Source organism: Heteronotia binoei, chromosome 19 (genome assembly GCF_032191835.1).
Source record: "Heteronotia binoei isolate CCM8104 ecotype False Entrance Well chromosome 19, APGP_CSIRO_Hbin_v1, whole genome shotgun sequence".
NCBI classification, from domain to species: Eukaryota; Metazoa; Chordata; class Lepidosauria; order Squamata; family Gekkonidae; genus Heteronotia; species Heteronotia binoei.
The window spans coordinates 43,720,189-43,747,975 of NC_083241.1; the positions used below are offsets into that span (position 1 = coordinate 43,720,189).

Here is a 27,787-nt window from a genome sequence, read left to right on the forward strand (position 1 = left end):
TGAATCAGAGACTCAGAGCGGCTCACAATCTCCTCTATCTTCTCCCCCCACATCAGACACCCTGTGGGGTGGGTGGGGCTGGAGAGGGCTCTCACAGCAGCTGCCCTTTCAAGGACAACCTCTGCAAGAGCTCTGGCTGACCCAAGGCCATGCTAGCAGCTGCAAGTGGAGGAGTGGGGAATCAAACCCGGTTCTCCCAGATAAGAGTCTGCGCACTAAACGACTGCACCAAACCGGCTCTCAAACTGGAGACCCCCAAGGAAGCCCAGGGTTGCTCTGCAGAGGCAGGCAACAGCAAACCACCTCTGAATGTCTCTTGCCTTGAAACCCCAAGCTGTGTCTATGCCTGTGGCCATCGCTACATCCTCTGGTAGAGAATCCCACATTTTAATCATTCTTTGTGTCGAGAAGTCTCTCCTTTTGCCCCTCCCGAACCTACTGCCCATTGGCTTCCATGGAAGCCCTCAGCCTCGTGTTTTGGGAAATGTCTTCTTTCCCTGCGGGGTCTGTGTTGCATCTTGCATTTCGCTTTGCCCTCGGCCTAAACAGCGCAAGAACAGGACGTCAGCAACGTTATAGAATGCAGTTGGGTCCTTTTCTGCTGTAACTTCCTGGCAAATGGATTTAAATATTTCTTTAGCGGGTGTCTGTTGGCAAGATATATATTGCAGTTGCCACCTCTTTGCTCTAAATCTTTAAAATATTAATGTGCAAGAGTATAAAGTACTTTCTAGGGGGTGCTTTACTCCAGCGCATTTGGCTCACTTGTCTCCTTCCATCTCCTCTGCATGTTGGAAAGGCTGTGGGCAATTAGGATCCTTTTCCCACACTTGGTGGTCTTGCCAGTTTGGTGTCGTGGTCAAGTGTGTGAACTCTTATCTGGGGGAACTGGGTTGGATTCCCCACTCCTCCACTTACAGCTGCTGGAATGGACTTGGGTCAGCCAGAGCTCTCTTATCTGGGAGAACCGGGTTGGATTCCCCACTCCTCCACTTGCAGCTGCTGGAATGGCCTTGGGTCAGCCAGAGCTCTCTTATCTGGGAGAACCGGATTTGATTCCCCACTCCTCCACTTGCAGCTGCTGGAATGGCCTTGGGTCAGCCAGAGCTCTCTTATCTGGGAGAACCGGGTTTGATTCCCCACTCCTCCACTTGCACCTGCTGGAATGGCCTTGGGTCAGCCAGAGCTCTCTTATCTGGGAGAACCAGGTTGGATTCCCCACTCCTCCACTTGCACCTGCTGGAATGGCCTTGGGTCAGCCATAGCTCGCTTATCTGGGAGAACCAGGTTGGATTCCCCACTCCTCCACTTGCACCTGCTGGAATGGCCTTGGGTCAGCCAGAGCTCTCTTATCTGGGAGAACCAGGTTGGATTCCCCACTCCTCCACTTGCACCTGCTGGAATGGCCTTGGGTCAGCCAGAGCTCTCTTATCTGGGAGAACCGGGTTTGATTCCCTACTCCTCCACTTGCAGTAGCTGGATGGCGTTGAGTTAGGCATGGCTATTGCAGGAGTTGTCCTTGAAAGGGCAGCTGCTGTGAGAGCCCTCTCAGCCCCACCCACCTCACAGGGTCTCTGTTGTGGGGGGAGAAGATATAGGAGATTGTGAGCTGCTCGGAGTCTCTGATTCAGAGAGAAGGGCGGGGTAGAAATCTGCAGTTTTCTTCTTCTTCTTACCTGGTCATTGAGCAGTTTTGGAAACTAATTCTATCAAAAATTACACAGTTGACAGGTTTAGTGGTTCTGTGCTCTCCACTAATACTTCTTCTGAATTTTTGGGATTTTTGTTGTTTCTAAACCCAGGCAAGATTTAATTTCCATAAAGTTTCCTGCAGCTAAATACACCATTGCTGTTCAGTGGCGGCCATCGTCTCCGCCCTCCATTCCCACTTGGGCAGTAAAAACTGTGGGAATGTTTCCTACCGGATAAGATTACTGAATATAAACTTAAGTAAGGCACATACGCAGAGTCATTCATAACTACGCCAAAAGTGGGAACCTTTCCTTCGATGGAATGCATCTTGTTTCAAGACAGCGACAAAAGAAGAGTGTCTCTCATTAATGGCATTTCACTAACCTTCCCTCTGCTAAAAGTTTAATTGTATTCCAAGCAGGCCTTGACTTTAGCAGGAGCTCACCGGAGCACAGCTCCTGAACCTTTCTGAGGGCTCCCCCTCTTCCTCCCCACCTACCTACCTTGTCCCTTGAACAGCAGGTGCAGCTGCATAACAATCCCTGGATGAGCTCCACCACCGATTTTTCTGCAAAATGACTCCTGATTATTCCAAGTGAATATTATGTGTTTAACTTTTACTGTTATTGTCATTGTATTTTTGGAATTCTGAACAAAGATCTTATAATTTTAAAAAAAACCAACGTCCAGTGACCAACAAAGCTCTCTTTCTGCACCTCTTCACAGATCCACATGAAGACGATGCCGGCCGCCATGTTCCGGCTGCTCACCGGCCAAGAGACCCCCCTTTACATCTGAGGCGAGGCCCATCTCTCACGAGAGCAACTGAAGCGGCCTTCCAGAGGGAGGGGCTCGTACCCGGGAGGGAACTCCAAGGGGTTTGGCTCAGCTCCTCCATCCTCTGGAAGCGCAGCGGCTGCCGCTTCCGTGCGTCTTTCTGGTTTATAACACTCCTGTTGCCAAACGGTGAAGCCATTACCATGGACAATAAGCCACCGCGTCAAGGTGTTTCACCTCCACCGACAACCACCCTTTGTCATAGAAGCTTCTGGACACAGGACACAACGCCTCGCAAACGTCTCCAGCACCCACGGCGCTGCTGAGATAAGAGTCTCCTGCGGGTTGTACTTATAAGTTTATCTGTCCCGATAAGAGGAGGCAAACGAAGGCTTTCCTTGGGGGAGGGGGGGGGGTGACAATGAATGTATGCAATTCCAGGAGGGTGGGGGTGATGACCAAGTGTTTGATCTTCATAGAAGGGGGGGGAAGAGCTCCTGTTGTAAGTGGTATCCTTTCTTGACCAGTGTAACGTGTTTATATGAGATGTGACTGTACTGTGAAACAAGGGAAGTTGGGTACAAAAAAAAAAAGAGAGAGAGAAGTTTTGCGACAATAAAAAGACTCGCCACATTCTGAACATCGAACCACCCCCGTTGAGATGCTGTGTGTTAATTCCCTGACTGCCGTTATTGCGAACTTTCGTTTCGTCGCTACGAGCCCGCAACACCACCGTTAGCTACGGGAAAGCCCACATGTTCAAAGGCCGAGTTGTTCCCGTCAATGGCGTTCGGGGCCCGCCATCAAAACTGTCCTGCTGATGTCGTACTCGTAGACGAGATGAAAAGTGAACTGCTGTCCCTCTCCGTGGCGTCTCGCTGTCTGATTTTCCCCGCGTGAAGCAGTGACTGCAGGCAGAACTGCACTGTGACGCTACAACAAAACACCTTACCGAACACACTGACAGAAATCTTTCAGGAGTACATGAATAGCGTAGCTGTATAAGCCATGGCCTGCCAGTCGCTCTAGGAGGGACTCAATGCAAAACCACCAATAAATGTGGAGTAATAAAGCGTTCTCGCTGCTTCCTTGGTGTCTTTTGCAGAACCTACAAGAGGGATTTTGCTGATAGAACAGAAGCAGTTTCTTCTCTTTCTCTGTGCTGTATGCAGTCCAGCTCTATCACTGGAACTTAACAAATTTTTAAGTCCAGTGACACCTTTAAGACTAGCAAAGTTTTATTCGATACAAGCTTTTGTGTGCAAGGACACTTCACAGTGTTCAAATCAGTTAAGAACATAAGAGAAGCCATGTTGGATCACGCCAATGGCCCATCCAGTCCAACACTCTGTGTCACATAAGAACATCAGAGAAGCCCTGTTGGATCAGGCCAATGGCCCATCCAGTCCAACACTCTGTGTCACATAAGAACATAAGAGAAGCCATGTTGGATCAGGCCAATGGCCCCTCCAGTCCAACACTCTGTGTCACAGAAGAACATAAGAGAAGCCATGTTGGATCACGCCAATGGCCCATCCAGTCCAACACTCTGTGTCACAGAAGAACATAAGAGAAGCCATGTTGGATCACGCCAATGGCCCATCCAGTCCAACACACTGTGTCACAAAAGAACATAAGAGAAGCCCTGTTGGATCAGGCCAATGGCCCATCCAGTCCAACACTCTGTGTCACAAAAGAACATAAGAGAAGCCCTGTTGGATCAGGCCAATGGCCCATCCAGTCCAACACTCTGTGTCACATAAGAGAAGCCCTGTTGGATCAGGCCAATGGCCCATCCAGTCCAACACTCTGTGTCACATAAGAGAAGCCCTGTTGGATCAGGCCAATGGCCCATCCAGTCCAACACTCTGTGTCACATAAGAGAAGCCATGTTGGATCAGGCCAATGGCCCATCCAGTCCAACACTCTGTGTCACATAAGAGAAGCCATGTTGGATCAGGCCAGTGGCCCATCCAGTCCAACACTCTGTGTCACATAAGAGAAGCCATGTTGGATCAGGCCAGTGGCCCATCCAGTCCAACACTCTGTGTCACATAAGAGAAGCCATGTTGGATCAGGCCAGTGGCCCATCCAGTCCAACACTCTGTGTCACACAGCGGCCAAAAAACCCAGGCACCATCAGGAGGTCCACCGGTGGGGCCAGGACACCAGAAGCCCTCCCACCGTTGCCCCTCCCAAGCACCAAGAATACAGAACAGCACTCCACCAGTTCTACTGCTCCAGACCAACCCGCTGCCCACCTGGTTCTATCTGAATGGAACTTTACAACCCCCATTTCCTCCCAATGAGGAACCAAAGCTGCTTACATCATACTCCTGACCTCCATTTTAGAATCACAGAATCGTAGAGTTGGAAGGGGCCGTGCAGGCCTGCTAGTCCCACCCCCTGCTCAGTGCACGGTCAGCCTACAGCATCCCTGACCAATGTTCCTCCAGTCATTGCTTAAAGACTGCCAGTAAGGGGGAGCTCGGCACCTCCCCTCGGTAGCCGATTCCACCGTTGAATAACTCTGTCAAAGAGGTTGTCCCCTAATTTCCAGCTGGTACCTTCCCGCCCTTAATTTAAACCCATTACTGCAAGTCCTCTCTTCTGCTGCCAACGGGAACAGCTCCCTGCCCTCCTCTAAGGGACAGCCCTTCAAAGACTTCAAGAGAGCCACCCTGTCCCCCCTCCACCTCCTCTCCTCCAGACTGAACCTTCCCAGGTCCCTCACCCTTTCCTCCGAGGGCTTCTGGGTCTCCAGGCCCCTGGTCGTCCCCTCCTCTGCACCCGCTCCGTTCTGCCCACACCCTTCTTGAAGCAAGGCCTCCAGAACTGCATGCAAGACTTCAAGTGCGGCCTGACCGATGCAGTGTACAGTGGGTTAGGCTGAGTGTGCGTTTGTGGCTGGCCCCAGTTCACCCAGCAAGCGTACGCAGCAGAGTGGGGATTCACGATGGGTCTCCTGAACCCGAGTCTGACAGTTTAACCATTACATCGTGCTGGTTTTCTCTTGCTGGGGCCATTGCCATGGTGCAGAAACAACTGTGTCAACCCCCTCTTGAAGATACTGGATTCATATCCCACTGTATGCTCTGAATCTCAGAGCGGCTCACAATCTCCTTTATCTTCCTCCCCCACAACAAACACCCTGTGAGGTGGGTGGGGCTGAGAGAGCTCTGACAGAAGCTGCCCATTCAAGGACAACGCTGCAAGAGCTGTTGACTGACCCAAGGCCATTCCAGCAGCTGCAAGTGGAAGAGTGGGGAATCAAACCCGGTTCTCCCAGATACGAATGCACTCACCAAACCGGCTCTTGTGGTATCCAGCCACTCAGGGGGGGGGGTTGTAGCAGGAACTCCTTTGCATATTAGGCCGCACCCCCCTGATGTAGCCAATCCTCCTGGAGCTTACAGCAGGCCCTGTACTAAGAGCCTGGACTGGCTACATCAGTGGGGTGTGGCCTAATATGCAAAGGAGTTCCTGCTACAAAAAAAGGCCCGCAGCCACTCAAATCAAGCAGATGTTCAGTCTAATGTCAGTTTCAGAGTGTAGCCTTGTTGCTCTGTATTTGAACCGCTGGATTCTACTCCAGTAGCACCTTAAAGACCAACGAGAGTTTTGAGGCACACATTTTTTGAGACTGACGAAAACTCATCTTGTCAGTTTCTAAGGAGCAATTGGACTCGAATCCAGCTAGTCTAGCGCTTCGTTCTCGCAAAGATATCTTAAGATCTCGGTGCAGACGTAAGAGGGAAAATCCACAACCTTCCAAAGAGAATAAGAAAACCTGCTATGGTTATCGTCTCTCAATCGTGTCGTTCTTTCTTGCATCCTCTGGTTCGTTACCTGATGTGAGAATGACCACTGCATTTCTCTCCAAAGAAGGAAAATTGGCTCAGAGGAAAAGGTCCAGATGGTCTCCTCCCAGCTCCACTAGTTCTTTGCGTTCTTCTGTAAAAACTCCTCTAGCACTTACTTGTCTCTCCGGGGTGATTGATGGCAGCCTTTTTATCCGCAAAGGAGGAATTTGCACATTGCAACCTGCTCGCTTTCCACCGGAGGGCACTGCAGCTTCACGCCAGTGGCATTCGCCAAGCCTTCTGCCAGATCGCAAGGACTGCGGCTCCTCTCAGCTCTCCTACAGATTGAACAGCCAAAGAATGGGTGAAATGAAGAGACAAGGGCGACAGGGCACCACTTTCTCACATTTTGCTCAGGGAGACTGTTGCAGTTTTAACAGCCCTGATCGGCAACTTCTGTAGAAATGAGATGCGCCAGTTTGGTGCAGTGGTTAAGTGCGCAGACTCCTATCTGAGAGAACTGGGTCCGATTCCCCACTCCTCCACTGGCAGCTGCTGGAATGGCCTTCTTGGGTCAGCCATAGCTGTTGCAGGAGTTGTCCTTGAAAGGGCAGCTTCTGGGAGAGCTCTCTCAGCCCCACCCACCTCACAGGGTGTCTGTTGTGGGGGGAAAAGGTAAAGGAGATTGTGAGCTACTCTGAGATTCAGAGTATAGGGCGGGATATAAATCCAATATCATCTTCTTAGAGAGCCAGTTTGGTGTAGTGGTTAAATGTGCGGACTCTTACCTGGGAGAACCGGATTTGATTCCCCACTCCTTCACTTGCACCTTGGGCCAGCCAACCCTCTCCCAGAGCTGCCCTTGAAAGGAGAACTTCTGGGAGAGTTCTTTCAGCCCCACCTCCCTCACAAGATGTCTGTTGTAGGGGGAGGATGGTAAAGGGGATCGTAGGGCGCTCTGAGATTCAGAGTATAGGATGGGGTATAAATCCAATATCATCATTATCTCAGGAATCAGAAGAAACCTTTGGGTTTAGAACAAAGTCCTATCAGATTCTGTAGGTGCCTGGAGCAACAGACCACCACTAGATCTGAATACTGACATTTGAACGAGATCAATTTCTTTGAAAATGTGGCTTTTCTTTGCTCTGTGCAAGTGCTTCTACACCCCCCACAAAGGGATTAGTCCTTGGGTATTCTTGTAGGCAACAAGACCAAGCAAGACGGCTGAGGTCACATTGGAGACTCAGACGCCAAGCTGACCTCCTCCTTGGAGAAGGCAAGTGAGGGCGTGAGATGTCCCACTATCCCTTAGAAATTCTAGATTTGAGTCCTGTCGCATCTTAAGAGACCAATAAGATTTTCGGAGTTGCTTTTGAGAGTCAAAGGTTTGCATTTGAGGAAGGGAGTTTTGACTGTTTCATTCATTCATTCATTCATTCATAGACCTTTCTTGGAATATCAGGAAGTTTTGTCTCTCAGAAGCTCACACTCTGAAAAACCTCGTTGGTTTCACTACTGGGCTGAAATCTGCCTCTTCGACTGCAGTCCCAACACGGTAACCTCTGAAACTCTCTTACAAGAGTATACGGTGAAGGGAACTTTGACTATCGAAAGCTTATATCCGGAACGCCTTGTTGCGTCTCTTAAGATACGGCTGGCCTCAATTCTAGCTCTTCTAACACGGCTACCCTCCACAACTACTCCCAAGGTCCCTTTTAAACTCCAACATACATGTATTTATTGTAGAAAGCTAAAGCCATTTAAGGACCCATCATAAGCCTCTATCCTATGTACAATCCTAAAACCACAGTGGGAACCCACTCAACTTGACCAGACACATATCGACCTAGACTGGTCGTCTTCAGAGGTCAGAAAGGTAAGTATACATACTGGCTCATACTACAGAATAGAATAAAACAATAGAAAAATGCTGGACCACAAGGAAATTTAATGACGTGACAAAGGCTTAAAGATATTCCTGAGGCCTCTTATTCTACAGTCTTATGTCTTAATCAAGGGCATCCAGTATCTTATCGTATGCTACATCGTCCAGAATTGATCGAGATAGGTGTAAGGTCAGAACCTCTGTGCCAAGAGTTAAGTGATGCAACATGTATGCCCTTGATTAAGACATAAGGCTGTAGAATAAGAGGCCTCAAGAATATCTTGGCCTTTGTCACTTATTCTGTTGTACATAGGATAGAGGCTTATGATGGGCCCTTAAATGGTTTTAGCTTTCTAAAATACATGCATGTTGGTTTATGATTTATTTTACAGTTTGTTTTTAATGTTTAGCTCTTTAATTGCATATTAACCTTTCAGGTTTCTTACTCTAGTTTTTTGGGTTAAGTTTCTTTCCCTTCTTTGTTTTCCCTATTAAATTCCCCCAGGAAAAAAACAACCCCTAAGATTATTTCAAAGGAACGCTGGGATGGAATTCTAGCAAGAGCTCCTTTGCATATTAGGCCGCACACCCCTGATATAGCCAATCCTCCGAGAGCTTACAGGGCTCCTAGTACAGGGCCTGCTGTAAGCTCATAGAAGATTGGCTACATCAGGGGTGTGCGGCCTAATATGCAAAGGAGCTCCTGCTAGAATTCCACCCCTGGAGGGAAGGACTGTATTAGCTACAAACTGAAAAAAAAAAAGAAACCCATGGACTGTGAACCTACCTGTAGGTGACAGTAAGGTCTTTCCTGGCGGCTGGTCTTCACTCGTGATGTGGGGTAGAACTTCGACACTTACCGTACAACCCCTAGACAGGCTCCAATGTGACACAGCTCTTGATTGTGCAACAGGCTCAGTATTTTCTTTTTGGTGTCGAGCTTCAGTTTTCCCTACCGGCTTACGTACTCCTTATTCAAACCGGCTTTCCCGTCCCCACCTCGGCAGCTTTGCGAAACTCGAAAAAGAAGCCATAAACGATGTTGACGTTACCCCACAAGCACCGCAAGCCAGATTACAAAAATCTGCAAACCAGATTACAAGCCCTTACAAAGGCGTACGCCACAAAAACCAGCTCTGGAGAGACACGCCATCCGGAAATAATTTTTTAAAATTTATTATTATGAAAACACTGTTTGTCGTCAGTGAAAACACTCCCCCCCCCCCCTTGTTGAGGTACAGCAAATCAGATACAACCACGAAGTTGTACTGGAAGTTCGGCGTCTCTTGGCAACTGGTGTCCTCCCAAGCCGAATCCGTCACGGAACTATCAGAAGCCAATTCTTCGGTAAGGCGGAGGGGACAAAATGCATTTCTTACGAGGTTTAAATAATAAACCACTGGAGTTTTTTTGCTGGAAAAGGGTGTGTGTGTAGCTGACATGAAACTGGGAGGGCCTTCAACCTCTGAAAAAGAAGGTCCAAAACAGGACGGCGCAAGGAAGACGTGTTAGGATGTACAGACTTGCCTGGTTCGAAGTCCTCCGTTTCTTGGCAATTCTCTGTGAGCCAGCTGCCTTTGCTAGAGTTTGTATGCCTGACCGGGAGGGGGCCATGGAGATCACTGTCAAAGGATTGTCTCTCGGCAGACGCCAATTAAACTGTGCGGCCTGCCCCGCTCTAAACTGTGCCGGATCTGGGCCCGACGAAGGAAGGCAACGGGAGAGCTCAACGCGCCACAGCTCTGGAGGTGAAGGTCTTCCTGCAACCGCTTATGTGAGGTATCCACGTTTTGCTGGGAGCTCATGATCACCTATGGGAAAGAAGAAGAGGATGATGTTGGATTTATATCCCACCCTATACTCTGAATCTCAGCGTCTCAGGGCAGTCACCGTCTCCTCTCCCTTCCTCCCCACAACAGATCCCCTGTGAGGTAGGTGGGGCTGAGAGAGCTCTCTCAGAAGCTGCCCTTTCAAGGACAACTCTGTGAGAGTTATGGTTGACCCTTCCTCCCCCACAACAGACACCCTGTGAGGTAGATGAAGATATTGGATTTATATCCCGCCCTCCACTCCGAAGAGTCTCAGAGCGGCTCACAATCTCCTTTCCCTTCCTCCCCCACAACAGACACCCTGTGAGGTAGATGAAGATATTGGATTTATATCCCGCCCTCCACTCCGAAGAGTCTCAGAGCGGCTCACAATCTCCTTTCCCTTCCTCCCCCACAACAGACACCCTGTGAGGTAGATGAAGATATTGGATTTATATCCCGCCCTCCACTCCGAAGAGTCTCAGAGCGGCTCACAATCTCCTTTCCCTTCCTCCCCCACAACAGACACCCTGTGAGGTAGATGAAGATATTGGATTTATATCCCGCCCTCCACTCCGAAGAGTCTCAGAGTGGCTCACAATCTCCTTTCCCTTCCTCCCCCACAACAGACACCCTGTGAGGTAGATGAAGATATTGGATTTATATCCCGCCCTCCACTCTGAAGAGTCTCAGAGCGGCTCACAATCTCCTTTCCCTTCCTCCCCCACAACAGACACCCTGTGAGGTAGATGAAGATATTGGATTTATATCCCGCCCTCCACTCCGAAGAGTCTCAGAGCGGCTCACAATCTCCTTTCCCTTCCTCCCCCACAACAGACACCCTGTGAGGTAGATGAAGATATTGGATTTATATCCCGCCCTCCACTCCGAAGAGTCTCAGAGCGGCTCCCAATCTCCTTTCCCTTCCTCCCCCACAACAGACACCCTGTGAGGTAGATGAAGATATTGGATTTATATCCCGCCCTTCACTCCGAAGAGTCTCAGAGCGGCTCACAATCTCCTTTACCTTCCTCCCCCACAACAGACGCCCTGTGAGGTGGCTGGGGCTGGAGAGGGCTCTCACAGCAGCTGCCCTTTCAAGGACAACCTCTGCCAGAGCTATGGCTGACCCAAGGCCATGCTAGCAGGTGCAAGTGGAGGGGTGGGGAATCAAACCCGGTTCTCCCAGATAAGAATCTGCACATTTAGAGCTCTGGCTGACCCAAGGCCATTCCAGCAGGTGCAAGTGGAGGAGTGGGGAATCAAACCCGTTTCTCCCAGATAAGAGTCTGCACACTTAACCACTGCACCAAACTGGCTCTCTGTGAGGACCCCAGTCTATATTACTGAAACAAGGATGCTAACAACTTTATTATTGACACTGCATGTCAAAGGCCCCAGACCGATTCGACAGCATCCAGCTACGTACAACCAGTACTAACGCTATACCCTGCCCTTCACTACCCAAAGGAGTCTCAGAGGGGCTTGCAATCCCCTTTCCCTTCCTCTCCCCACAGCAGAGACCCTGTGAGGCGGGTGGGGCTGAGAGAACTGCTCTTAAGCATAACAGCTCTTGGAGAACTGCTCCTGAGAGAACAGCTCTCAGAGAACAGCAACGGACCCCAGGTCACCCAGCAGCTGCATGTGAAGGAGTAGGGGATCAAACAATAGAAGATACCTCTTGTTGGATTTATCAACATATGAAGCTGCCTATATCCAGGGCAGGGGTAGCCAAACTTGCTTAATGCAAGAGCCACATAGAATAAATGTCAGATGTTTGAGAGCCGCAAGACATGAACATCAAATGTTTGAGAGCCGCAAGTCATGAAAGAAGGGAGGGAGGGAAGCAAATAGATGGGGGGGGGGGAGATGGAGATGGAAAGAAAGCAATTTTAAATGCATTCTCCAAGCCACCAGCTGGCTTGGAGAAATGATCTAAAGGGATGTCTTTTCCAAGCTGGCTTACAGGAGGGCGAGGGCTTCGAGAGCCACACAATGTGTGTGAAAGAGCCACATGTGACTCCCAAGCCACACTTTGGCAACCCCTGGTCCAGGGTCTTGGGCTCAGGTTTCACATGCGGGGGGTGGGGGGCTTGCCTTGGAGCCAATGAAAAGCCCCACTGGTCATCTTTTCCTTTTTATTTTCTTAGAAGCTGGGCTTTTGTGTAGCAGAGACTCCTGTGCATATTAGGCCACACAGCCCTAATGTAGGCAATCTTCCTGGAGCTTGCAGCAGGCCCTGTAAGAACAGCCCTGTAAGCTCTTAGAAGATTGGCTACATCAGAGTGTAGCCTTGTTGGTCTGTAGTCGAACCGCTGGATTCGAATCCAGTAGCACCTTAAAGACCAAGTTGTTTGCTTTCCACCCCACATCTCTTTGCTTCGCTCCCTCCTTCCCTGTCTTGTGGCTCTCAAACATCTGACATTTATTCTCTGTGGCTCTTGTGTTAAGCAACTGAACCAAGCGGGAGTCGAGTGGCACCTTTTAAGACCAACCCAGTTTTATTGAGGACGTAAGCGTCCGTGTGCTCTCTGAGCACACTTCGTCAGGTCTTGTTGGCTGAAATACATGCAGTTTGTTGTTTAAGAGGGCAAGCTGGCTGTGGTCACCTGATACAACAGTGTGGCTCGGCCATTTGGTCTGGATAGCCGCGAAAGGTAATAAAGTTCCCTGCCAATTTGTTTGGCCACCCCTGGACGAACACATGTCGAGCAGCGGAAGAATTTTGGATGCGAGGACTAAAAGAATGGAAATGGCCGTCACCTCTGGTGCCCCCGTGCCCAGCCGCTCGGCCAGACGAGCAGACCCACCTGGTCGATGATGTTGGCGCTGAAGATGGCTTCTTCCATGTGCCGCTCGTCCGACTTGATGACCGACCGGATGCTGTTGACCACGTGGCGCACCTCCGGCGGGAGGTTGCAGTTCGAATGCTCCAAAAACTTGGCCACCAGGATCTTCGTGTCCTTATAGGTCTGCAGGTCGACCAAGGAGCGGGGCCGCTCTTTGCAGAGAGTCTCTAAGGCCTTGGGCTTTCGGGGGAGGTCGGCTTTCCGTGGGTCCCGGGGGTTCCCGGAGGCGGGCAGGAGGCGGTTTGCAGAGGCCTGGCAAGCAGAGGCAGCCACGTGAGGACTAGAAACGGGAACTAAAAAAATGAAGGGGGTGGGTGGGAAGGGAGTGAGGGAGAAATGCAGCTTTAACAAAGTGGAATGCAAGTAGAGCAAAATGGCATCTGGGGCAGCAATAAGGATAGGTCAGGGGTGTCAAACATGCAGCCCGGGAGCTGAATCAGGCCCTCGGAGGGCTCCTATCAGGCCCCCGAGCAACTGGCTGTCATCTGCTTCCTTCTCCCTCTCTCTTCTTTCTGCATCACAGCTTGCTTTGCAAGGCTTGCTCAATCGCACAGGAGCTACAGAGCAAAGTCTCTCTCTTTTTTCATTGGCTGGGGCTCCTCCCTTGGGGAGGAAGAGGGGGAGAGCTTGCTTTGCCAGGCTCTCTCAATCGCACAGCAAAGCTACTGAACCAAGCCTCTCTTCCCTCTATTGGCTGAGGCTCCTCTCCGCAGTCCCCTGGGGAAGGAAGGAAAGAGCCAGAGCTTCTTTTGCCCAGTTCCCTGGATCGCACGGGAGAGATACAAAGAAAGCACCTTTAAGACCATTGAGTGCTAATGTTTTAAGTTGTTTTAAAAAAAAATTAATTGCGTTTGTCTGCATCCTTCATAAAGTTTATATCTCTGCTACCTAATCTTAAGTAGGTACACACACGGCCTGGCCCGACAAGGTCTCATTTATGTCAGATCCGGCCCTCGTAACAAGAGTTTGACAACCCTGTAAAATAGATGATTGGAGGTTTTTTTGCTTTTGGCGCATAATTTCATTTCGTTGCTACTGTTGTGTTTCTTGCACATTCACACAGGTTCAGAGGCCCTTATTTAAAGTGATGTACACTTCTTTGGGGCTAAAGTATCTGAGGAATGAATTGGGAAGGCCACAGTTCAAATCTTGCTTCTGCCATGAATTGGCTAACTAGTCTTAGCATTCGACCCTTCCTCTGGTCCTATGGAGAGAATATCATACAATCATAGAGTTAGAGGGGATCTCCAGGGTCATTTAGTCCAACCCTGTGCACAATGCAGGAAATCCACAAATACTCCATTCGATACCCCCAGTGACCCCTGCTCCATGCCCAGAAGATGGCAAAAAAAACAACCAACCCTCCAGAATCCCTGGGCTGGAGGAAATTGCTTCCTCAGCCCAAACTGGAGAGCCGGTTTGGTGTAGTGGTTAAGTGCATGGACTCTTGTCTGGGAGACCCGGATTTGATTCCCCACTTCTCCACTTGCAGCTGCTGGAATGGCCTTGGGTCAGCCAGAGCTCTCGCAGAGCTGTCCTTGAAAGGGCAGCTTCTGGCAGAGCTCTCTCACCCCACCCACATCACAGGGTGTCTGTTGTGGGGGAGGGAAGATATAGGAAATCGTAAGCCGCTATGGGACTCTGATTCAGAGAGAAGGGCGGGGTATAAATCTATGGTCGTCTACTAAGAAGCGATCGTCATTTCCCTGGTCGTGTAAGAAAGGGCCATGAGAATTAAGCCCTGATGCAGCCCTTCCTGCCCTCCTTCTCATGATCTGCCTAATTCACAGGATCTTCATTGCTGTCAGATGGCCATGTAGCCTCTGTTTAAACACCTCCAAGGAAGGAGAGCCCACCACCTCCCGAGGAGGAAGCCTGTTCCACTGAGGAACTGCTCTAACGGTCAGGAAGTTCTTCCTAATGTTTAATCCTGGCCTGTGTTTCTGTTTAATCCTGGCCTTCTTAATGCTTTAATCCTACAGGTCTACTGTGAGGACTCCAAAGGCAGTGTGAATTTTTTTTAAAGACCTCCACCCACATTATCTACTAGTTCCTTGGTGTTCCATCACATACAGATCAACACAGCAGATCAACAGAACCCAGGTTTGGAGATCATGAGAGAAACCTCACAGAATCATCAAGTTGGAAGGGACCTCCAGGGTCATCTATTCCAACCCCCCGCACAATGCAGGGAACTCACAAACACCTCCCCCTAAATTCACAGGATCCTCATTGCTGCCAGGTGGCCATCTAGCCTCTGTTGAAAAACCTCCAAGGAAGGAGAGCCCACCACCTCCCAAGGAGGAAGCCTGTTCCACTGGGGGACCACTCGAACGGTCAGGAAGTTCTTCCTAATGTTGAGCTGGAAACTCTTCTGATTTAATTTCAACCCACTGATTCTGGGGCACCAGAAAACAATTCTGCACCATCCTCTAGTTGACAGCCCTTCAAGGACTTGAAGATGGTGATCAGATAACCTCTCAGCCACCTCCTCTCCAGGCTAAACAGGCCCAGCTCCTTCAACCTTTCTTCATAGGACTTGGTCTCCAGACCCCTCACCACCTGCAGAACTATACAGGACACGGGACCAACTAAATTCTGCAGGACAAAGGAAACTGGCTGTAATGTTGGGGGGGGGGGCTTTTGCCCTTGCTGTAAATACAGGACCCTGACCCTAATCAACCCCTGTACTGAACCAACAGAATCTTTTTTGTCTTCTGCAATCAGAGTGAAAGACTATTGGGGTTTGTAGAATCTTTCGGGATCAAGTTCCATGTTCTACTGGAGAAAGTTTTCCTTCCAGACGTTTCGTTCTCAGCTGCGGAGAACATCCTCAGTGGCGTTGCAGCTGGAGCAGGCGCTCAGACCTTCTTAGCTGCTGTGCATTGAGTGGGGCCAGGGCTGCTGGAGAGCTGCTATTTGTAGGCTGGAGGGGGTGTGATGAAAGGGCAGTTGGTTTGTGGATGTGCCCATTGTTTGGTGGGGCTTCCTGGAAGGGTAGTGATAAGGAAACTGGCTGTTGAATGCGACCATTGTTCTGTGTTAATTGCTGGGAAGGTCGGAAGGGGTTTGAAGATAAGGAAGATGGTTGTTGACTGTGCTGATTGTTCTGTGGAATTTGCTGGTTGTTCTGAGACTTTCTGCAATTTATAGTCTGTAGGGTGTTTTGCAGAGCTGGGTACCAAGATTGGTGGATGAAAATGCCTTCTTCCTTTCTATTAAAATTGTGCTGGTGTTTGTAAATCTCAATAGCTTCTCTGTTCAGGCGGGTATGATAATGTGAGACCGTAGAAAGGACTTCAGTTCTTTCAAAGTGGATGACGTGGTCTCCTTCTTGAAGTGCATGTTCAGCTACAGCTGATTTTTCTGGCTGAAACAAGCGACAGTGTCTCTTGTGTTCAGTGAGACGGGTGTTGATACTGCGTTGGGTAGTGCCAATGTAGACTGCACCACAGGAGCAGGGTATTTTGTAGACTCCAGGGGTTGAAAGTGGATCTCTCATATCTTTGGCCGAGCGCAGCATGTGGCGGATCTGTTGTGTGGGCTTGAAGACTGTGTCAACATTATGGCGTTTGAGAATTTTGCCAATGCGATCGGTGACAGATTTTATGTAGGGCAGGAAGGCTGTACCCACATTTGTGTGTGGCTCGGGATTTGGTGTGGATGGTCTCCTGGGATGGAGGGCTCTTCTAATTTCTTGTTGGGAGTATCCATTGGCCTGCACTCGGCCACACTGTATTCAGGAAACCCACACACACCGATCGCTATCTAAATAAGAATTCCAATCATCATCCTCGCCAAAAACGTACAGTTGTAAAAACCCTCATTCACCGTGCATCACGCATCTGTGAACCAAGCCAACTCCAACAGGAACTACACCACCTCAAACAGTCACTGCAGGCCAATGGATACTCCCAACAAGAAATTAGAAGAGATGACGACGACTGCAGATTTATACCCCGCCCTTCTCCCTGAATCAGAGACTCAGAGCGGCTTACAATCTCCTCTATCTCCTTCCCCCACAACAGACACCCTGTGAGGTGAGTGGGGCTGAGAGGACTCTCCCAGTAGTAGCCCTTTCAAGAAGACGACGACGACGACGACTGCATATTTATACCCCGCCCTTCTCTCTGAATCAGAGTCTCAGAGTGGCTTACGATCTCCTATATCTCCTTCCCCCACAACAGACACCCTGTGAGGTGGGTGGGGCCGAGAGAGCTCTGAAGAAGAAGACTGCAGATTTATACCCCGCCCTTCTCTCTGAATCAGAGTCTCAGAGTGGCTTACGGTCTCCTATATCTTCTCCCCCCACAACAGACACCCTGTGAGGTGGGTGGGGCTGAGAGAGCTCTGACAGAAGCTGCCCTTTCAAGGACAACTGTGAGAGTTATGGCTGACCCAAGACCATTCCAGCAGCTGCAAGTGGAGAAGTGGGGAATCAAACCCGGTTCTCCCAGATAAGAGCCTGCACACTAAACCACTACACCAAAACAGCATGCGCACCCCCTGCAGACGTCACATACCTTCTAAGGTAGATGAACACGACAGAGGGTCACTAGTCGATCGGACAATACTTGAAACCCTCCCCTTCTTGCTGCACTGCTGGGGCAGAGCACGTCCAGGCACTGAACAGCGGGTGCGGTGAGTCTGCGATGCAGCCGGCTGGCCGAAGACCCCGCAGCACATTTTCCGCGGCTTGAGCAGAGGGCTGGCTTTGCACTCCCGAGCCAAGCTGCGGGGGTCTCTCTCGGAGGCGCCAAAATTCTCCGAGGGACAGTCCGAGGACCGGCTACGAGGGCAGGTTTCGTGCTCCTGACCCCGAGGCCTTTCTAAAGAGGTTCGGCTGGGGACGCCAAGGCCCTCCTTCGGCGAGCCTTGCGAATTCGTCCTGCGCAACCCGCAGCGGCTGCCGTAGTCCAAACTGGATCTGCTCCGGTTTGTAGCTCCCTTACGGGTCGTGCCGTAGGAAGAGAAGCCCGCAGAAAGAAGAGACTCCGGGACTTCGAGCGAACCGAGATCCTCTGAGGAGCAGCTGCAAGCCGGGACGTCCAGAGCGTCGGAGGCTATCTGGGACACACCGTCCACGGAAGCTGGGGAAATAAAGCAGGGTTAGAAACGGTGGCGCTGCTATCTTTGAGCATTATTGCTGAATAGAACTTAGTTGGTCCTAAAGGTGCAACCGCTTGGTTCTATTTCCCTCCACGTCAGGTGAGCCAAAAAAATTCCATGTTCTCATTGCTCATGGACACTGTTCCTACTTCAAAGCCCTTGGTTAAAAATCCTAATGGTGCCCCTCGTCAGATAATCACCCATTTTCTTCCGTTCTCCTCCCAACAGAAGTATTCATGCAGCAGAGAGCTCTGGATACTTTTATACGGGAGAGAGCCGCTTTAGGCGTTTATACGGAAAATGTGGTCTCTCTCTCTGCAATTCAAAAATAAAAGAGTGACGGGAAATCCTTTGATGCAGCAGAGGTCTGCAATGCTGAAAACACATTCCCTTTTGAGTGAATAAATGTTTGCTGGGGGTTTCAAACCACCTCGCTTCAGGCTAGCAGCGGCTATGGAAACAATGCTGTGGTTGGCATCCAGGGAAACAAAGCGGGAGACTTCTCTGCTCGACAGGTTCCTGGAGTGAAATTTGATGGAATGGTTGCAAGCTAAAAGGGACTTACATGTAGCACCAGATGCAATCCACCCCCCACCCAATGCGGCAGCTGACCAAATGCCCAGCGATCCACCAAACCACCTCTCCGTCCCTGCTTCCCCTGAACAAAGGACCAGCTGGGGTTACTTGCAATTACCTTGGGTGCCAAAAGCTGCTGGGGTGTTCCTCTCGCCCGGGCCGGACTCTGCATCTTGCTGCTCCAGGGTCGTGACCTAGACAAATCATAAAATATGCATTCCGGTTTGTCTCACTTCCTTCATCGCCAGCAGCACATCCGCACGAGGCGAGCTGAGCCGAACTCTTGGTGGTGGAAGGGCCATCATACAGCAGCCAGATTTTGTTGACATTATAGGGCAGGGGTAGCCAAGCTTGCTTAATGCAAGAGCCACATAGAATAAGTGTCAGATGTTTGAGAGCCGCAAGACATGAACATCAGATATTTGAGAGGAGGGAGGGAGGGAGGGAGGGAGGGAGGAAGGAAGGAAGGAAGGAAGGAAGGAAGGAAGGAAGGAAGGGGTGGAAAGAAAGCAATTTTAATTTTAAGCATGTTCTCCAAGCTGCTTGCTGGTTTGGCTTCGAAAAGTGACGTAAAGAGACAAATGCCTTCTCCAAGCCAGCTGACGGGACGGTGGGGTTTTTGAGAGCCAGGCGATATGTGTGAAAGAACCACATGTGGCTCCCAAGCCACAGTTTGGCCTCCCCTGCCATAGGGTTTCCAAGGCAAGGGATGGACAGAGGTGGTTTGCCATTGCTTGCCTTTGCATAGCAACCGTGGACTTTTTTGGTGGCCTCCCATCCAAGTCAAGCCAACTTACAGCAACCTAGTAGCGTTTTCAACGCAAGAGATGTTGAGAGGTGGGTTGCCGTGGCCGGCATCTTTATAGCAACTCTGGAATTCCGCAGTGGTCTCCCACCCAAAGGCTAACTATGGTTGACCCTTCTTAGCTTCCGAGATATGATGAGATCAGGCTAGCCAAGTCAGGGCAACTATCTGTACAGTCACGTTAAGATGACAGCAATGAGGATCCTGTGAATTTAGGGGGAGGTCTTTGTGAGTTTCCTGCATTGTGCAGGGGGTTGGGCTGGATGACCCTGGAGGTCCCTTCCAACTCTAGGATTCTGTGACCTAGTTCAGTGGTTTATCAATGCGCCCGTGTGCATCGGTCATACAGCAGAGGAGCCCGGCTGGATCGGACTGCTGGTCCATCCAGTCCAACATCTTGTCTCTCGCAGTGGCCAACCAGTTCCTCTTAAGCTGGAATTCCGTGGGCTGTGTGCTGTGGTTGAGCCGTTACTCACAATTTCATGGACCATGCATATGATTTCCTGGTGGCTTTCCAGCTCTGAACCTTTACAATACAAGTGAGCAAGAATCGCCAGTCTTTTGGATTACGTATCTTTATCCTAACTTCTTCCCCATATTCTCATTTTTTTTTTTGCTGTTTCTTCTGAGATGTTTTGTTTGCTGTCCCTCAAGTGTTTTGCCCCCTCTGGTGGTCAATTCAATATTACACCAGATTATGCCCAGTTTAAAAACGTGCAGATTGAAGAGGTTTTTGCAGGATATAAACCAGTGTAAATATTGAACTGATCACTAGAGGCAGGAAAATATGTGCACAACAGAGAAAAAAATCCTTGGAGAAATGGGGGAAATGAGAAGGTGGGAAAGACCACTGTGAAGTATGTAGGAGTGAAAGAAATTCACTAATTCCAGGTCTTCCACTGAGCCTCAGAATGCAGTGGGGAGAACCAGGTGGGATGAAAGTTGGATCGTACCACTTTAAACAGTGGGGGAGACACTGGATCCCATTTCCGTAAGAAATGTACTAAGAAAAAAACTAACAAGAAGTGAACTATCCCTAGAGCAGGGGTGGCCTGTTAGAGAGCCACAATGTTAGAGAGCCACAAAAGAAGGAAGGAAGGAAGGAAGGAAGGAAGGAAGGAAGGAAGGAAGGAAGGAAGGAAGGAAGGAAGGAAGGAAGGAAGGAAGGAAGGAAGGCAAATAGCTGAGAGGATAGAGAGGTGGAAAGAAAGCAACTTTAACTTTAAATTCCAATTCCAAAAACCTTTATTGGCATAACTAAGTTTAAATGTATTCTCCAAGCTGCCGGCTAACTTGGCTTAGAGAAGTGTCTAAAAGAGAGAGAGTCACACAATATATGTCAAAGAGCCAAATGTGGCTCCCAAGCCACAGTTTGCCCCCCCCCCCCCCGCCCTAGAGCATCAAGGGAAGAGGCCCAGTCTAATCCCTGCAATGTTGGTTTCCTACCTGGGATGTCAAGTATTCAGAATTCCCTCCCCACCCCCCCACCTCCAGCTACCAAGTGGTACAGTCTCCCATCCTGCCATCTGCAGCTTTATTTTGCCGCGAATGAAGACTGGGCTACCGAAAACGCTACCAGCCAGTTTTGGCCCCTTTTTGCATTTAAAATATTTAAAACGGTTGATGTGGTATATTGAAAATAATAAATCGGGGGGGGGGGGAGGGAGGGGGGTTTTAACCTTTTAAAAATCCAAGGCACCGAAATCGATCTTGCTGCTTAATCAACAGTCCATCTCTGATCTGTGATAGCAACTGAGCAATATTTTTACCACCTCCTGAAAAAAGGGGGAAGACTCTGCCCGAGAAATCAATGCCCCCCCCCCATCACACACACACACCACACCAAGAAATATGCATTAAGGAAGGTCAGAGGAAAGACTGAGACGTATCACCCTGAGCAGAAGCCATTATTTCTGTCCATGGGCACCGAGAGATCATTACGATGGGTGACAGAGTCCAGAATTAATAATCCATCACCTGGCCATTCCCCCCACCCCAGCTTAATTCATACAGGGTTCTTTGCCGAATAAAATGTGAGGTTCTTTTGCTCCGAAGCTGTTAAGCTGTGACACTACACGACACTGGGGATTGAAACATATATTTCAACGGAAAGGGAACAAGACGGAGACGATTCTCTTTTTTATCCCCAGATGTGATTAAGCTCGAAGAGAAAAAGACAAGAAGAAGAAGATGAAAAGGCAGCCCTTGAACGCAGAGAGAGCTAAAAGGCCAAAAGAGAGAGGGGGTGGGGTGGGGTGGAATTCTGCCACAGCTCAAAGGATGCCCTATAAAACACAGTGACGGTGTCATTTAATAGGAGAAAACTGGGCCAGAGACTAAAAGGGTTTGAAGACGTCATTGGGTCAATGGTTGTTCTGTCTCCCCCAGGGAATGTTGGGAATTGTAGTTCTACGTGAGGGAAAGCTAATACAATGCAGTAATTAAAAGACTGAGCTATGACTGAAGTCCCAGGTTCAAATCTCACCTCTGCCAGGAGATGACATTCCACACATTTTTTTTTTCTGCCTTATTTTTTAACGCACCTTCCTTCTAAGGCACTTGGGAAAATGTACATAGATCTTCATTGTCTCCATCTTACCATTTTGGCAAGGCAGGTTAGGCTAAGTGAGCGAAAGCAAGGGGCTCTCTCATTCATCTATGAGTCCACTACTCTCCATGGTCACCAGTGTGACCAGACTTCCTCAGTTGCTTCCCAGTTCCTAACCACTCCTCTGCACTGCCCCGTTTCTCGATCAGAAGGGCCACCATTCTGAAAAGCGGCCTTACTGCGTCCACCACTTGCCGTGATGCTCAGAGGGAAAAGAATTCCACCCCGGGCAAACTTCTGGAGCCAGTGGCTTCCCGACCTGGTTAAAAGCAGTTGCGTTGTACTCCGGCTAAAAAGTTTTCAAATGTTAATTGGCGCAAATTAACCAGCAGAGGCCTCGAGTCACGGCAAAGTGGATAATGGCTCGCGGCAATTACTGCTCTCTGAAAGCCGAGTTTGTTGCGCTTTTACCGGGCAAGCTGGCAGATGAGAAGGAAAGAGACGGCATCACATCCTCCCCCCCCCTTCTCCTTTATTCGCTTCCCTCCCACAGAGGCAAAAAATACTGTTGGATTTTCTTAGAGAAAAATATTATTTAGCAGAAGGTAGCAGCGCAGCAAAGCATATGCAGAGAACGTGTGTGTGTGTTTAAGAGAATATTATTGCTTTACTTAGAACTACAAGGGAAGGGTCAAACTGGGAAGAAAATAACAGACGCTAACTTCCTGCATCTTCACAGTTAGAGGACAAAGCCAAGAAAAGGCTTCTTTTCTCTAAACTTAGACAAAGGGAGGAGGAACCATCAAATGCAGAATAGCCGATGCATTGGTTTCCAATCACAACACTTCATCGCAGGTCCTTTAAACTAAGTCCTCCTACAGATTTTCCTGGGCTTTCTCTTCAGCTAACAGACAGGTTACAGTAAACGCATGTGACTTCCTGTTGACCGACAAAAACAAGGTTAACGCTAGAATTACTGAAGTGTTGCAAACTTGCTAATCCCAAAAAAATGCACACTGGCCTGGCCGAGGAAAGGGAAAGGGCCATCCCTGGCTCTGTATTTTGGGTCGTTTCCTATCTTGCCTGTTTTGCTAAGTGATCCTCTTTTCAGCTTGCACGCAAGTATTGGGGTCCGGTGGTATTTCGTTCAGTGTATTTGCTTAATTCATGTCTTGCCTTTCTCTCCAATGAGGACCTAAAGTGGATTATAGATCCAGGTGGGCAGCTGTGTTGGTCTGAAGCAGCAGAGGAAAGTTTGCATCCAGCGGCACCTTTAAGACCAACGAAATTCCGGGTATGAGCTTTGGTGTGCACACACACTACTTGAGATACTTAGAAGGGCTGTGGCTCCATGGAAGAGACTCTGCTTTGAATGCAGAAGGTCCCGGGTTCAAGCCCCAGCATCTCCACCTAAAAAGGGTCCAGGCAAGTAGGCATGAAAAACCTCAGCTTGAGACCCTGGAGATGCATGAACGGGGCTGTGGCTCCATGGAAGAGCCTCTGCTTTGAATGCAGAAGGTCCCAGGCTCAAGCCCCGGCATCTCCACCTAAAAAAGGTCCAGGCAGTAGGTGATGGGAAAGACCTCAGCCTGAGACCCTGGAGAGAAAGCGACTGCCAGTCTGAGTAGACAATTCTGGCCTTGATGGACCGAGGGTTTGATTCAGTATGAGGCAGTTTTGTGCATTTATATGTTCAGAATAAAACTTTGTTGGTCTTAAAGAGGCCACTGGATGCAGACCATTCTGAAGGGGCTTATGACGTTTCCCCTCTTCCAGTTTTATCATCACAATGCCCCTTCGAGATAGGTTATGCGGTGTGCATGTGACTGTCTCAAAGCTTGCCCAGTGAGCATCCAGGGAAGAGGGGGGATTCGAACTCAGGTGCCCCAGAACCAAGACCAATGCTATAACCAGTATACCACACTGGTATACCAACAGGGCAGAGAGACCAAGGCCTTCCCCTGAGAAGAACATCAGAAGAGCCCTGCTGGACCAGACCAGTGAGGGTCCATCTAGTCCAGCCTCCTGTCTCACACATGGGCCAACCAGTTCCTCTGGAGGGCCAACAACAGGGCAGAGAGGCCGAGGCCTTCCCCTGAGAAGAACATCAGAAGAGCCCAGCTGGATTAGACCAATGAAGGTCCATCTAGTCCAGCATCCTGTCTCTCACAGAGGCCAACCAGTTCCTCTGGAGGGCCAACAACAGGGCAGAGAAGCCAAGGCCTTCCCCTGAAAAGAACATCAGAAGAGCCCTGCTGGATCAGACCAGGGAGGGTCCATCTAGTCCAGCCTCCTGTCTCACACAGGGCCCAACCAGTTCCTCTGGAGGGCCAACAACAGGGCAGAGAGGCCGAGGCCTGAGAAGAACATCAGAAGAGCCCTGCTGGATCAGACCAGGGATGGTCCATCTAGTCCAGCCTCCTGTCTCACACAGGGCCCAACCAGTTCCTCTGGAGGGCCAACAACAGGGCATAGAGGCCAAGGCCTTCATAAGAACATCAGAAGAGCCCTGCTGGACCAGACCAGTGAGGGTCCATCTAGTCCAGCCTCCTGTCTCACACAGGGCCCAACCAGTTCCTCTGGAGGGCCAACAACAGGGTAGAGAGGCCGAGGCCTTCAGAAGAACATCAGAAGAGCCCTGCTGGATCAGACCAGGGATGGTCCATCTAGTCCAGCCTCCTGTCTCACACAGCAGCCAACCAGTTCCTTTGCAGGGTCAACAACAGCACAGAGAGGCCAAAGACTCCATAAGTACATCTGAAGAGCCCTGCTGGAACAGAGGAGTGGTCCATCTAGTCCTGCGTCCCCTCTAACACAGTGCCCAACCAGTTCCTCTGGATGGCCAAGAACAGGGTGCTAAGGCTTTCCTCTGATGTCTCCTGGCCATCAGTGTTGATAGGTCTTGACCAGGGGTGGAATTCTAGCAGGAGTTCCTTTGCATATTAGGCCACACACCCCTGATGTAGCCAATCCTCCAAGAGCTTACAAGGCTCTTTTTTTGTAAGCTCTTGGAAGATTGGCTACATCAGGGGTGTGTGGCCTAATATGCAAAGGAGCTCCTGCTAGAATTCCACCCCTGGTCTTGACAGATCATGACTTTTATTTAATCCAAAGCACCAGTGTTACAGACTTGGGTGACCCAAGCCAGAGGGATGGGACAAAATCCTGAAGCTAAGTTTCTCTTCAATATCCGATTGCCCCCCGAGTTGGTACAAAGACTCCGTTTCTATGCACAATTTGTCAAGCCTCTCCCCCACCTCCCATAGCAACCCAAACTTCTCTGACTTTGTGTGTGACCTTTACAAAAAATGCTATTATGCTAGCGGCTGCCCAAGCATAACACAGGGATCCAGGAGAATGCAGATTTATTGGTTAAAATCCCAAGAGACCAATGGGGGAAAGACAAACAAAGGGCAACCGGCTGGAAAATATCTATTCGAAGAAACACCCAAATACTCAGAGCTGTTCTGTTTCTTAATTCCAACAAATGCTTTCAGAGTTGCAATTCCAACTTGGTTTCTCTGTTCCCCAAGGCCGTTAAGGTACTTCATTCCTCTCCTTCAAATATGAGAAATCCCAAGTTTTGGGGGAGAAAAACTGTAATTTTCTCACTCAGGTGGCATCAAAGAAAAGGCTGAAATTGTTAAGGTCGGAAACGAGGGGGGACAGGTTCACAAGGAGATGAATAAATCCATCACGTTCACGGTCGGAACATCTTGGTTCGAGCTGAACTTCCCCTTCGGCGGCTCTGAGCCATCGGTTGAGTATGTTTTTAACCTGTCCTTCCCTCCAAGGAGCACAGGGTTTGTTTCCACAGTTTCCTCCTTCCCGTAAGATTTTCCCTGTGTGGTAGATGGAGGCTTAGTGAGAGCAACTGGCCTGAAATCACCATGGCAGAGTGGGAATTTGAACTCAGCTCCCCCATGCCCCCCATTCCAAACACTGCACTGTCCAGGGTCTCCCCAACAGTACTCTACACGCACATGCACAGAGCCTGATCCCCCCCCCCTTTTCAAAGAAAAAAAGCCAGAGAGCTCTAAATACAGAATTCTTGGCCTCTAGCCTAGACGAACCCTGGCTCCAAAGAGGCCAGTTTGGTGTAGTGATGACGACGATTATATGGGATTTATATCCCACCCTCCACTCTGAATCTCAGAGCAGCTCACAATCTCCTTTATCTTCCTCCCCCACAACAGACACCCTGTGAGGTGGGTGGGGCTGAGAGGGCTCTCACAGCAGCTGCCCTTCCAAGGATAACCTCTGCCAGAGCTATGGCTGACCCAAGGCCATTCCAGCAGGTGCAAGTGGAGGAGTGGGGAATCCAACCCCATTCTCACAAATAAGAGTCTGTGCACTTAGAACTATGGCTGACCCAAAGCCATTCCAGCAGCTGCAAGTGGAGGAGTGGGGAATCCAACCCGGTTCTCCCAGATAAGAGAGCTATGGCTGACCCAAGGCCATTCCAGCAGGTGCAAGTGGAGGAGTGGGGAATCAAACCCTGTTCTCCCAGATAAGAGACCGCACACTTAACCACTACACCAAACTGGCCCTTTCAAGGTCAACTCCTGCCAGAGCTGTGGCTGACCCAAGGCCATTCCAGCAGGTGCAAGTGGAGGAGTGGGGAATCAAACCCAGTTCTCCCAGATAAGAGAGCTCTGGCCGACCCAAGGCCATTCCAGCAGGTGCAAGTGGAGGAGTGGGGAATCAAACCCGGATCTCCCAGATAAGAGACTCTGGCCGACCCAAGGCCATTCCAGCAGGTGCAAGTGGAGGAGTGGGGAATCAAACCCGGTTCTCCCAGATAAGAGAGCTCTGGCCGACCCAAGGCCATTCCAGCAGGTGCAAGTGGAGGAGTGGGGAATCCAACCCGGTTCTCCCAGATAAGAGAGCTCTGGCTGACCCAAGGCCATTACAGCAGCTGCAAGTGGAGGAGTGGGGAATCAAACCCGGTTCTCCCAGATAAGAGAGCTCTGGCTGACCCAAGGCCATTCCAGCAGCTGCAAGTGGAGGAGTGGGGAATCCAACCCGGTTCTCCCAGATAAGAGAGCTCTGGCTGACCCAAGGCCATTCCAGCAGCTGCAAGTGGAGGAGTGGGGAATCCAACCCGGTTCTCCCAGATAAGAGAGCTATGGCTGACCCAAGGCCATTCCAGCAGCTGCAAGTGGAGGAGTGGGGAATCCAACCCGGTTCTCCCAGATAAGAGAGCTCTGGCTGACCCAAGGCCATTACAGCAGCTGCAAGTGGAGGAGTGGGGAATCCAACCCGGTTCTCCCAGATAAGAGAGCTATGGCTGACCCAAGGCCATTCCAGCAGCTGCAAGTGGAGGAGTGGGGAATCCAACCCGGTTCTCCCAGATAAGAGAGCTATGGCTGACCCAAGGCCATTACAGCAGCTGCAAGTGGAGGAGTGGGGAATCCAACCCGGTTCTCCCAGATAAGAGTCCACACACTTAACCACCAATGTTCCCTCTAAGCTGCAGAGTCTTGTGAGCAAAAATTCTACTTTGTGAGCTACTGGCCTTAAAGTTGTGAGCTATTGCCTCAGTTAGTTTGCTCTGGGACCATTTTTTCCTGAGCTGAAACAAAAATGTGTGAGCTGGAGGCTAAAACTTGTGAGCTAGCTCACACTAACTTGGCTTAGAGGGAACACTGTTAAGCACTACACCAAACCAGTTAAGCGCATGGACTCTTATCTGGGAGAACCAGGTTTGATTCCCCACATCTCGTCCACATGCACCTGCTGAAGTGACCTTGGGTCAGTCATAACTCTCTCAGAGCTGTTCTCTCAAGAGCAGTTTCTGTCAGAGCTCTCTCAGCTCCACCTGCCTCACAGGGTGCCTGTTGTGGGGAGGGAAAGAGAAAAGAAATTGTAAGCCACTCTGAGAGTCCTTCAGGTAGTGAAGGGCAGGGTATAAATCCAACCTCTTCTCTTT

The 27,787-nt window shown here is 49.9% G+C and overlaps 2 protein-coding genes across 2 annotated transcripts in view; one reads left to right on the top strand and one right to left on the bottom strand.

Moving 5' to 3' along the window:
- Positions 1–3,121, top strand: part of APBA2 (amyloid beta precursor protein binding family A member 2) — a 166,520-nt gene extending 163,399 nt beyond the window's left edge. The window contains 1 exon segment of the mRNA XM_060259899.1: positions 2,419–3,121. Within this exon segment, the coding sequence (XP_060115882.1) occupies positions 2,419–2,490 (72 nt within the window). The 3' untranslated portion in view covers positions 2,491–3,121.
- A 6,199-nt stretch (positions 3,122–9,320) lies between these two features.
- The window catches only part of ENTREP2 (endosomal transmembrane epsin interactor 2), a 277,123-nt gene continuing 258,656 nt past the window's right edge, over positions 9,321–27,787 (bottom strand). Inside the window, exons 8-11 of the mRNA XM_060259900.1 lie at positions 18,621–18,696; positions 17,341–17,907; positions 12,779–13,110; positions 9,321–9,971 (exon numbers count right to left, since the gene is read on the bottom strand). Of these exons, the coding sequence (XP_060115883.1) occupies positions 9,786–9,971; positions 12,779–13,110; positions 17,341–17,907; positions 18,621–18,696 (1,161 nt within the window). The 3' untranslated portion in view covers positions 9,321–9,785. The remainder of the gene's footprint in view (positions 9,972–12,778; positions 13,111–17,340; positions 17,908–18,620; positions 18,697–27,787) is intronic.